A 12,372-nucleotide genomic window follows, 5' to 3' on the forward strand; every position below is an offset into this window, starting at 1 on the left:
GGAAGAGTTTTAATACTTGGGGTCAACCATCCAAAGCAAGGGAAAGTGCACAAGACGTGAAAAAGAGTGCAGGTAGGGTGGAGTGGGTGGAGCGAGTGGATATGGTTGGTGTAACAGAGGAGGATGTAAGAGGTAGGGTAAGAAGGATGAAGATGGTGGGAGCAGAAAAGAAGAACTAACTAAAATAGCTGTCTGTGTGCTTTTATCGTGTTTTAACGCTTGCGTAAATAACAGCAGCTGCTTACTTTACTATACTCTGCGCTCTCACGGCCATCAGATCCTTGTCGCTGGTTGGTGCAAGTCTCCGCACTATCGCTGCACTGCGCCTGCGCTGTGTCGTCACCACCTTTGCTTGCAGCATCCGCCATTTTGCTGTAATTTAGTAATCCCGCTGCTTCCACTCGTTGTGCGGCGCCAGTAAACACGGCTCTCTGAAGGAATATTATCATTACTATTGCAAGCTGAAGAGATATTTCCCCGTGTCTTGCGATGGCTGACCCATCAGCAGATGTGGAGGTGCCGGAGGGTGCAGAAGTGCGCAAACTGTCGGAGCTGCGGGTCATAGACCTGAAGGCCGAGCTGAAGAAACGAAACCTGGACACGACGGGCGTGAAGAGCGTGCTATTAGAGCGTCTTAAAAAGGTCTGAATTTTACAGTCTCTTAAACAGCCAGTCGCTGAATAACAATGCTTAAAATGCACAGAAAGGCCTGCATTATAGACGTTTAGTTTGACGCTCACACAGTCGCAAAATTTGAAGCGTACTACGCTACAAGGCCGTTGACCCTAAATGTATGCTAAGTGCTAGCATACGCTTGTACCAAATAACTCGCTAATGCCGCTAATTTGCGTGCATTCACCTATTTGACATGTTTTCATTTCAACTGTTGCTTAAATGTACAACCTGTAAAGCGTTTTTGCCGTACTCTTGACAAACAGGCAATCGAGGAGGAGGGTGGGAATCCCGACGAGATTATCGTCGCTCCGGAGTTGACCACCAAAAAGGCTAACGTCACACCTAAACGCGCTGCCAGAGGTAAGATTTGCAGCAAGCTCTTAAAACAGCATGTTTTCCGTTTGTTGCTGTGCCCGAGAGGCTTCTGCAAGGCAGGTGACACGTGATATGTCATGTCGTTGTATTTCGTGCTTGTGCAGCATTCGTGAACGATTACGGTATTTCGTTATATGTCGCTTTCTGTTCGCTTCACATTACTGAGCATATTTCGTTGTTAGTCAAATGATGCAAACTTCCCTGCCTTTATAATTCCCACATCTTTATGGACAAAGAGTTTTGATAATGTGCGGCGATCGTGGCTCAAGAGTTGGGAGTTCGCCTTGTAATCGTGCCAAAGTAGGTATCCCCGACAGAATTTGTTTCCCCTGTGCTGGGAGCACGCAGCAAGTACTGATGTTTTCATTTTGTGAAAAATTAGTATCATTACATTACCATTCAGTTTGAGGGTTACAACAGAAAATTATATATTTATTGCTCACGGCATATCAGATGGGATTATTTTAACAAACCATTAACATTTTGGCTGATAACTATTTTATTCTCCTGTAACTTTACTATATAAAGAGCTAAATCCTCCAAAGTTTCAGGAGTAATGCGTCATAATAAGAAGTGTTTGTGAACAAAAAATCAGCAATGTGGGATACTGTTTGTCCGTGATTTACACAGGGGGAACAAATTGTGGCAGGATCAGCCTGATATTATTTGTATCCCACAATAACGTCGTTGTATAAAGAGCTACCATCTCAAAAATGTCAGGAGTAGTTAGTCATTATAAGAAGTGTTTGTAAACTAAAAATCAACAATGTGGGATACTATTTGTCCATGATTTGGACAGTCCAGCGTGTGCTCCCGATGCAGGGGAAACAAATTCTGTCGGGGAGACCTAGTTTGGCACGACACCGGCTTGGACAGTCTCGGTCGTTGTGTCCTTGGGCAAGACACTTCACCCGTTGCCTACTGGTGGTGGTCAGAGGGCCCGGTGGCGCCAGTGTCCGGCAGCCTCGCCTCTGTCAGTGCGCCCCAGGGTGGCTGTGGCTACAATGTAGCTGCCATCACCAGTGTGTGAATGTGTGTGTGAATGGGTGGATGACTGGATATATAAAGCGCTTTGGGGTCCTTAGGGGCTAGTAAAGCGCTATATAAATACAGGCCATTTACCATTTACCATGTCAATAAAACTTTTAGGCCGTTTTGGGGGTTTAAAAGAAGAGTATAGCAAGACCAATGATAACAGAATATGCGTGGGAGAGATTTAGTCACCTGTCAAAATCAGACGAAGACTAAACTAAAGTGTATTTTCTTTAGATACCAAGCAGGAGAACGATGAACCGGAGGATGGCACTATGGAGGAGGATTCCCGCGATGGCCATGTAAGTTTATTGATAGGATTATCTTGCTTTTCCTCCAGTTTGGATGCTACGGCTGATGTATTAAAAACGTCTTTGTCTCATCAGGAGGATAATCAGGAGGATGAGCACGAACACGAGAACATGCAGGACATGGACATCCTTGACATGAACATTCTGGACGAGACTGACAATGACAACGGAATACCGGCTGAAGATGACGAGTACGGAAGCGAGAACTTTTACAGAGAGGACGACTCGGGGATGAATGAAGAAAACGACTACAGGGCACTCGAGTCAGAAGAAGACACAAGAGGTCCCGAGGTGAGAGATAATACTAGAAACCTGTCTGCAAAATCTTTACTTGTAACTCTGTTTTAATGTTAGTTTATTTGAATATATTTTAACAGATGGATGAATTTGAGATGCTGGATAAGGATGAAGATTCAACATTTTCAGCAGCCAATGTGGTAGGTTTACTGACAAGTATTTCTTACGCCTGCAGATAGGGATGCAACGATACCGATTTTTTCAAACCGATACGATACCGATACTTGGATCTGAGTACTTGCCGATACAGAGTACAAAAACCGATACTTCTACCACACACACACACACACAAATGCAATTAATTGGAAGACAGATTTTATTTTATTCTCTGCCGATAAAAAATAAAATCTTAATAAAAATGACCACAAAAAAATTTCAAGTGAAAAATAAGCACTTCTGTTAAATTATTGCAGAGTCTCCACATTGTAATTTTACAAAATATCACTGAACTATTGGCACTGTCTCGAGCTTTCAGAATAATAAATAAACACTTCTGTTTGGAGTAAAATAAATACAAATTAGGTTTGAGAATAAAATAACCTTTTAAATTATTGCAGAGTGTCCATATTGTAAACAAACAAACAAAATAACAAAAGTATTTGGCATTGACAAACGAACTCCTCATCTGCCCGTGGATCATCAGTCCACTGTGCCGTTAAACCAAGGACTCACATCATGCACACACTGCTTGTCTTTACCTCTTCAGAAAGTTTTGGCACCATTATCTCCCTGATGTGTGGGCGGATGGGAATTTCATATCGCAGCTCGAGTATGCTGAGAAGAATCCTACATTTTCCACGACTGGCATTGGCTGGTCATCCAGAGCGATAAAATGAGTCAGAGCCTCTGTTATTTTAACTGCCTGTAGATTTTCTCTTGACATTTTTCATCGCTTTTCCAAAACCTGAGTTAAAGTTGGCTGTTCCGGTCCACACTGCTGACATTTTGTTTAGCCTAGCTACAGCAGCCTCCAGTTTCTCTTTTTTTATCTGGAGCTGCCAGTCTGACTCGTTTAACCCTGTGCCTGTTAAGCGCGGGATGTCCCCCTAGTGGCCAATCTAAAAAACTACAACAGAAATGACCAGCCACCCTCTGACTAATGAAATAAGTTAGTATCGGTTCATGGTATCGGTTAACTTTACGAGTATGAGTACACACACATTTTACAGTATCGGCCCTGATACCCGATACCAGTATCGGTATCGGTGCATCCCTACCTGCAGAGCCTGTTAAAACACGATAACGTTTTGAACGAGACATAATTTTCTGTGTTAAAGGCTCAGGATCCAGAGGCTGACGACACAAAAGAAGAAACAGGTACTGTAAAAAAAATTGGCTCATCATAAGGTTGAGGTGTAGATGTGCAGTGTTAAGCTTGAAAATGCAAACACTTTGTGTAGTTTCAACCAACAAGAGAGACTGGAAGCCCAAAGGGAATTGCTGACTTGGTGTTGAAATTTGTTTAGCCACATATGATCTTGTCTTTGTTCATTTGTAAATATCGGTCAAGTTACCATACATCTTCTCACACGCTCACGTGACTGTGGTTAACAAGTTGATTCACACTGCCAGCAATTCAGTTTCAAGGTGAGGGAGGTTTAAGGTGTGCAGGTGATTGTAGTGTTTCTAGGTTGCCACGCGAAGGTCAAGGCAAAGAAGATGCATCAAGATTTGTCAACTCTTACGACTTTTTAAAGACGGTGAATCATAAATCAGCTGGATAAGAAACTGCTGGACTTGAGCTGAAGGTCTGCTCACTACCAATGGACGCTGGAAAAGTCTCAAAGGCTGAAAGAAGACGGAGTTCAGCGAGCCTCCGGTGTACTGCTGATGTTGTGGCTCTCTTCAGCACTCTACTCTTTGTCTGTCTTGGATCAGGTGAAAAGAGTGAAGTGGTTGAGCTTGAGAAATGAGTTTTAGCCCCTTTAGTTGCTCGGTTGTCCCAACAGCCTTTGGGCCCTTTTCCAGTCTCTCTTTAGGGTCATCGTTTTAATACATAGTTCTAAGAGCACAGGCCAGTGGTCATGACGTTCCTAATCCAGGCCTTGCCAGTTCCTCGTTAACCATTGATGTGTTTCAGAAGTGATTAAACTATGTGCCATTCTATTCCTGTTAAATCCGTAGAAAATGACAAAGTAGCCGGGTCTTGTTTATCTGAGCCGCATAACGAAGATCAACACCAGAGCCACGAGACGAGCCCTGAAGAAGACCAAGGAGCCACCGCCGGAGGGGAAGAAAGTGTGTCCGACACAGGTGCCCAGTCCAACGTGACTGCCGCTGGAGATGCGGAGGGCAGCGGGGATGTTGTGGGGACTGATCCCAAAGAGGTTGGGGAGGAACAGAACGCCCCAGAAGAGACAGTTGACGGTGAAAACAAAATGTCGCAGGCTGTTAGTGTAAGCAAACAGGGCGGCGAGGTTGAAACTGTTGATTCAGAAACGGGGGCTAAGAAGGTTGAGGAGGATGAGAAGACAGAAGAGAAAGCTGCTGCGGATACAGCCTCGACACTGAAAGAGTCCTCTTCTGTAGAGGGCGATGATCAGAAAAAGAGGTTTGTTGCTTTCTGTATACTAGAAACCAAAAATGGTTATCTCTGTTGCTTTGGCCCCTTTGTGCTAGCAAAATTTGGATGCTCTTTTGGAGGTAAAAATGTTTTGTACATTTGTTTTGGTTTGTTTCCCCCATTTTTCATTCCTTGCACTCACCCGTCCCACTTTATTATCCATTAAAAACCTAACTATTCGGATTGCCAGAGGATATAACTCCATTTATTCGCCAGTACATCACTGCACTATGGTACATGTTGGGTTGATCGCTGTAGGCAATGAGAGATGCTATATAACAGAAATACAAACATGTGTGCCAGAAGATCGTGGATGTCCTCGCCAACATCCTCACCGTTGTAGGTTGATGGCTTTTTTCCCCTTCTTCTCTAGCTCTGAGGAGAAAGATGGCAAGACCGAGTCGAAGGATGAAAAGGGTGAGTAAATCAAATGGCTTCTTTGTCTTGGTGGTCTTGTTTTCGGTGGCTGTGTGCTCATTAATTTTATGGTGCACATGTGTAGGTGCTGGAGCTGGGGCCGCAGCAAGCAGCAGCAGGAATCTGTGGGTCAGTGGCCTCTCTTCCACTACCAGAGCGACTGATCTGAAGACGCTTTTCAGCAAATATGGCAAGGTTAGTCGATTGAAAACGGTCTCTCACCAGTGTCGCCAGACACTTACTTTCTGCATGGACGCAACAGGAAATATTTATGGGCTTTATAAATGTCCTGCAGGTTGTCGGAGCGAAGGTGGTGACCAATGCCAAAAGTCCCGGGGCTCGCTGCTATGGGTTTGTCACCATGTCATCCACAGAGGAAGCAACCAAGTGTATCAGCCACCTTCACAGGACCGAGTTGCATGGCAGGATGATCTCTGTGGAGCGGGTGAGTGTGGACAGAAGGACGGCTGATTTTAGTATTTATTCTACAGTAACTAACATTTCATCTGGCAGTCTGATCATTAGGGCTGCTCAATTAATCGAATTTTAATCACGATTACGATCTGGGCTTTCAACGATCATTAAAAATGACTGAGCCGATTATTAGCACCTCCCTCATGCTTTACTCTCGCGCTGCTCCATGTGGCAAATCGAGCGCACCTCTCTGCGTTTTGAACACACGTCACAACAATTACGAGGACCCAAGGGAAGCTCGGAAAGCTAAGCAGGAGTTATTTGGAGAGGAGAGTGACTGCTGTTGGTTGAAAAGAGAGGTAAAAAAACTTCAGTGGTGTGGAAACATTATGGGTTCTGAGTCAGACGTGGATCAAGTAGACATAGTGTGTAAACTTTGCTACAGTGTCGTAGCTGCACCACAAAGCAACACTGCAAAGTTCACTAAACATAGATGTTTACATTTTTCATTCATTTCTTATATTGCAAACATTTGCACTGTTATCAGTATTTGCACCATATTTTATATTATTTTTAAAAGTCATTATTCAATACATTGTTATTGTTAACCCTTTAAAGCCTGTCAGAGGGGGCACGCTCTGTTTTGTGCAACTATTTTTAAATCCCTGTAGAACCTAAACCACGTAAGCTAGTGCAATAATTTTTTTTGCATATGAAACCGGAGGAGTTGTACTTACATCTTACGCCATCAGCTTGTCCTAGGTCACGGTTTCCTTCCACATATAGCTTTGCAAAAATTGCATAAAAAGCGCTTGCAGGAACAAAAACATAATATTCCAGAAACACACTTTGCCGATCCGATCAGCTGTTCATAACACTTCCCACATTGAAACAGACTGCATCGCGAACTATCGCATGTCTGCCATTTCCTGTCCGAAACCAGAAGTGACGTCATTTTCGCGGAAAATGTAGTTTTTTACTTGTAGGCCTTAAAAGCCTATACTGGTGTTTTTTATAAGTCATGTTTGACTTTTCTGAATAGTTTCTGAGATACTTAGAACTCGAATTGCACTGCTGGAAATAGTTTATTTTGATGCACATGCTGTTTTCTTTGCAAATTTGCATCATAGGATTGTTTTTCGTTTTTCCTGCAGTATATAAAAATTGCTGTATCTCAAAAATAAAACTATGAAGACACTCAAAATAAATTTCCTGTTGTTGTAAACTACTTTTTCCAACTTTGTTGTATTTAAAGTTTTGAGGGATAAACCTCTTAAATTTCTCCAAGTAGAAATATATGTAACAAAAACGATTTTCAATTTTTTTGTAGTTTATTGCACTTTTTTGCAATTAATGTAGTTACTATGGACTTAATGCAGACATATTATTAAAATATGGGCTATAACAGTTGTATTGATGTATAGCAACTTGAAATGCTCCCACAAATGGCTCTACAACATGTAAAAAAACAATATAAGCTCTGGCGGACTTGGTTCTATGGTAGGTCTTAAAGGGTTAAATAAATATCGTCAAATAATCGAGATCTCAATTTCAGTGAAAATAATCGTGATTATCACTTTTGCCATAATCGAGCAGCCCTACTGATCATTTGGAAGCAGCAGTTTATTTTGTTTAGTTGTATTGCGATGCCTAAAACGTTGTTAAACTGATGGTTGTAATCAGGCTAAAGTGTTAGCTCTAAATAAAAAACCACGCAGTAAATAAAATGGTTAGAAATGGCAAAGATTAGAAATGATCTGAAGTAATTAGAAAGCTATAGAGAAGGCAGTAGTATTTGTTTCTTTAAACACACTGATGTTGAGCTTGGTCTTGTGAATAAACGTGTTCCCGTTTAAACATTGCAGGCTAAAAATGAACCTGCAGGGAAGAAGCCAGCTGACAAGAACGACCCCAAGAGGTCTAGCAGTGACAGGAGACACTCCACTGACTCCAAGTAAGACTGCCAGACGTTGACTTGTGTTTGAGTGATATCGCTAAAAGTGCCTCTTCTGCTGGGAAAATTTGGCCCAGTGAGCTTTTAAATATCACAGGTTTATTTATATTTTTAGCATGCCATGTGTCTGGGTAGTTTGTCAGACATTTAGCCCTTTGTATAAACCAAGATAAGGATCAGGTTAACTGTTCAATGATTTCTGACAATATGGATGTTTCTGCAGGTCTGATGGAAAGGATGAGAAGTCTGAAGGTGAAGGAAAAGATGGCAAAGGTGTGAGATGTGTTAGAATTTCCACCTGGACATGATTAAAAAAAAACCTTTATTACATACTTGACATTAATAATTTTGATTGTTTGACAGGACGAAATGAGAGGACTGTAGTTATGGACAAGTCCAAGGGAGAGCCTGTTATCAGTGTCAAAACCAAAAGCAAGGAGAGGGTAAGTAATGATTAATGACCCTGTAACTGCCATCTCCCTCTTAATCAGTGTTGTTTTGTTGATGCATGAAGTGGTTAGATCATGCCCGTCTTCACACTCTTCTGCTCTTTCTTCAGAGCTCCAAGAGTCGGGACCGAACTTCTTCGAGTAAGGAGAGGAAAGACATCTTGTCATTTGATCAGATTAAGGAGCAAAGGGAGAGGGAGAGACAAAGGCAGAGGGAGAGGGAGATCAGAGAGGTCGAGAGACGCAGATTCACGTAAGGATCATGAATACAGAAATAACACTTAGCCCATCGTGGAGCTTAACAATACAGAATGTATTCATAAAGACACTTCTATATATTAGCACTTAGCTGAGGTTTTGATGGGATAATAAATAGCAGCTGATCTTTGCTGTTTTCATTCAGTGATCGCAATCGGGAATTCCGACCTGACCGAGAGCGTGAGCGCATCCGTCTCTTCCGGGAGAGGGAGGAGCGAAACCACTTAATGAGGAAGAGACACTGGTTGGAGGTACCGTCACATGACTCCTCTCTGCCTCCAAATATGCGTCCTTTGGTACAACTCTCAATCCGATGCACTCTGCACATAATCACTACATTTGCTTTCATTCCTCCCATATAAACACTTCTCACCTTAATCCCTGTTAGTTCTAAAAATGTATGAATTAACTGTAATCAAACGATTTAATTTGCAGGCTGAGAAGCAGCGCCTCGACGCAGATCGCATGGAGCGTCAGTTCCTGGAGCGCGAAAGGCTACGCATCGAGTACGAAAGGCGGCGAGAGCAGGAAAGGATCCTCAGGGAGCGCGAGGAGCTGAGACGGCAGCAGGAGCAGCTGCGCTATGAACAGGAGCGGCGCCCCGTTAAGAGGCCTTACGACATGGACGGCAGGTACGGTGACGTGTGTGTGACACTGATGCATGCTGCGTTTATCTGCTGGATACAGCTCTGCTCACTGGTCGATCCTCGTGGTCTTTGTGGTTCCTTTTTAGGAAAGACGACTGGCCTGATAAGCGTATGGCCATGGATGACCGTTACGGCCGCTCAGACTTCGGTCGCTATCAGGATTTTGATCACAGAGAAAGGGGACGTTACCAAGACGACATGATGATGGACAGGCGGGACAACACCCGTAATATGGGTGCTGACAGAGATGGTCAGGTAAGAACCCTGCATCCTCCCCCAAAAATATTCTGTTAGGAAAACTGAGAGAGAAAAAAACAAATATTTATTGTTGGCACCATCCTGACTCCTAAATTCTGCATGTTGAAGTCTAGATGTGGAACATGCACACCGGCAAAGCCTCTTAAGTTAAATAAAACACAGTTGAGCTGAGCACTGCAGCTTCACAAGCTTGGCGTGTGGATATCAAACACCAGTGCTCTTTAAAGTGAGCTCCCACAGTTTTGATAAGTTGTTGTGGTTCAGAGCTTTAACTAACAGCTGAACTTTTAGTGTGTAGAATTTGTAGCGTCTGCATGTGAGAATATAGAAATTTCAGCTGTCTTGTCCTTTTGCAGCACTTCTCAGAAAGACACGGCAGAGACGGAAGAGACTCGTGGGGTGGAGGCTATGACAAGCGCATGAATCCCAGGTGAATATCACTCTATGTTGGCTTCTTTTCAAGCGCAATACGCAACTTTTATAGTCCACTAATGCCGTTTTCCTGTCTTTTATTAGGGAGGGCGGTCGTGACTGGGATTCTAACCGTAAGATGGATGGAGACAGACCCTGGCAAGGTAGGTCAACCTGCACTTTAAGGTATTGGCTATAAAAGCACTGCTGTCTTAACTTGGATCTTTCTTCTTCTTCTTTTAATTCCAGGTCGGGATGGAGCCATCCCAGGACAGAGCCACATGGCACGGGGAGGAATGGCTGGGTGAGTAGCTTCTGCATTCAGTGTTGTTTCGTTTGCAGCTAGCCGCGCTGGTTTCACAACAGAGCTGATGTCAGTGTGTCTTTGATTTCAGAGGCCGTGGCGGCTACATGAACACGGGAACATCTCAGTCTCTGTCCGGAGCGCTTAACAGACAGAACCAGCTGATGCAGGGCAGCGGGCTGCAGGGCGGAGCTTTCGGTCGCCGTTACTGATGCCTGTCTGGAGACGGTTGTGTAATGATGTGGTTATGTTGTTTTTGTAAAAAGAAGAAAAGAAAAAAATCATTTTTTTAAAATCAGGATTTCTTTTTCCTTTTTTGGCACAATTCCCATCGATTTTCGATGGACGTGTGTTTATCCTTTTGTGATACAGTGATAGTGTATTTATCATACAGCCCTACCTTGTTTGTACATCACAGCTGTTATGCATTCGCAAGTTGGCGTGAGTGTGTGTGTGCGCGCGCGTGTAAAATAAATTCAGATGTTTATTAAACCCTTTTCAGACATGTGATATGTAATATTGCTGGCTTCAATAATACATGGATGTTTCTAGGTTTGACCTAGACAGATTTCCACATTTTTATTTTTTGTCTTTTAAGGACGAGTGATCAGGATGCTGATACGTTGTTGCCATTAGTTTAATGAAGAAGAGCGCATGTCTGAAAGAGGCTTTAGACGCCTGAGTTCATGGACCTAACCTCACAAGCCTCCTTTCTGTATCCAAGCCCTTACAAGGTTTTTTTTCTTCTTGTTGTTTTGTTTTTTGATGAAACTTTATTGAAAATAATTTGAGAGTTTCAGGTTCTCGTCATTTTTAAAAAGATGCTCAGTGAAAGTTTGTTGCAGATGAAAGCGTTTTAAGATTAAATGTCACACTTTGATTCTCTTTGCTTGTAACGTTTTTGTTTTTCTAGTTTTCCTTTTAGACTTGTGATAAATTCTAGAATTAAATGTGTGGTCGTGATTCAAATGTCTTTCTAGTTTTGTGGATGTTTTTAAAACATTTTATGCGCCGCTCGGTGGCACAGAAGCTCGGGCCACGGGTATAAAACTGCACATACGCATTGTTTTTGTCAGATTTTTAAAGATATTGTGGCGTCAGTGGTACTCGCTTATATAGCTTTTGCAAATAAAATTGCACCAACAGTTACTGGACATGGCAGTGAAAATGTCCTGTCCTTGTTTATGAAACAGTCCTTGTGGCTCTCAGAAATGAAGCGGTATGAGGCCTGATTATTAGAAGTTTCTGAATGGAAATTAATACAGATATGTGGTCAGAAAAATTATGTCATAAAACAAGCTCTGACGCCTGGCTAAAATGCATTTCCCAACTCGTTGTTGGGTGAAACCTGTCGACCTGAGCAATCAGAGGTTTTCAGAGCAGCATTGTACACTTTGCAATCATTTTAGCAACCACCAACTAGGAGGACACTCAGGTCTGAGTAACTGGGTAATTCACTAGCAAACAGAACAGTTTTACTGTTGAAATTAATTATTTTTACAGGAGGAAATCCAAGTTTTTGGCTGTTTTATTATTGACTGGATTTATACATATAACCTAAATGGATAGTGGTATAAATCAGCGGTCCCCGGGCCTCGGACAGGTACCGGTCCGTGAGTCGTTTGGTACCGGGCCGCGAGAGTTGAGGCTCAGGTGTGAAATGTATAGTTTTCAGGGATTTTATCGGTTTTCAGCGTTATTTTGTTATCGTTTTTATCGTTTACTCGGTTTTCCTTTGTCTTTTGAATAAATTTTTTTGGTACCAGTACTAGTTTTATTTTGTTGTATTTATCCACGACACCTTAAAGGCCGGTCCATGAAAATATTGTCGGGCATAAACCGGTCTGTGATGCAAAAAAGGTTGGGGACAGCTGGTATAAATCATAAACTATCAATTCAATTTTATTTATATAGCGCCAAATCACAACAAAAGTCGCCTCAAGGCGCTTCATAGATACAGCGAAAAACCCAACAATCATATGACCCCCTATGAGTTAGCACTTTGGC

At 42.6% G+C, this 12,372-nt stretch overlaps 1 protein-coding gene across 4 annotated transcripts; it reads left to right on the top strand.

Annotated features, from left to right (window-relative positions):
* Positions 1–489: 489 nt before the first annotated feature.
* Positions 490–10,830, top strand: safb (scaffold attachment factor B). 4 transcript variants are annotated; one of them, XM_085151348.1, is made up of 21 exons: positions 490–642; positions 939–1,035; positions 2,320–2,384; positions 2,469–2,684; positions 2,771–2,830; positions 3,968–4,007; positions 4,815–5,241; positions 5,627–5,670; positions 5,756–5,865; positions 5,966–6,115; positions 7,950–8,038; positions 8,262–8,311; positions 8,402–8,481; positions 8,598–8,740; positions 8,891–9,041; positions 9,181–9,377; positions 9,479–9,647; positions 10,007–10,080; positions 10,167–10,225; positions 10,311–10,365; positions 10,457–10,830. In XM_085151348.1, the coding sequence occupies exons 1-21, from the start codon at positions 490–492 to the stop codon at positions 10,575–10,577; spliced, it is 2,550 nt and encodes an 849-aa protein (XP_085007474.1). In that variant the 3' UTR covers positions 10,578–10,830. The 4 variants fall into 4 exon arrangements, with proteins under 4 accessions (XP_085007474.1, XP_085007476.1, XP_085007475.1 ...); XM_085151350.1 differs by having other exon boundaries at positions 8,891–8,996; XM_085151349.1 differs by having other exon boundaries at positions 2,481–2,684.
* Positions 10,831–12,372: the final 1,542 nt, after the last annotated feature.

The sequence above is a fragment of the Neolamprologus multifasciatus genome, chromosome 23, assembly GCF_963576455.1.
Source record: "Neolamprologus multifasciatus chromosome 23, fNeoMul1.2, whole genome shotgun sequence".
Taxonomy (NCBI): Eukaryota; Metazoa; Chordata; class Actinopteri; order Cichliformes; family Cichlidae; genus Neolamprologus; species Neolamprologus multifasciatus.

Excerpts from the sequence above, each read along its gene's own strand:
- safb (XM_085151348.1), top strand. The coding sequence starts at position 490 with ATGGCTGACCCATCAGCAGATGTGGAGGTGCCGGAGGGTGCAGAAGTG. Across the intron at positions 2,685-2,770 it reads AAGACACAAGAGGTCCCGAG|ATGGATGAATTTGAGATGCT; the intron begins GTGAGAGATAAT and ends ATATTTTAACAG. Across the intron at positions 9,648-10,006 it reads GTGCTGACAGAGATGGTCAG|CACTTCTCAGAAAGACACGG; the intron begins GTAAGAACCCTG and ends GTCCTTTTGCAG.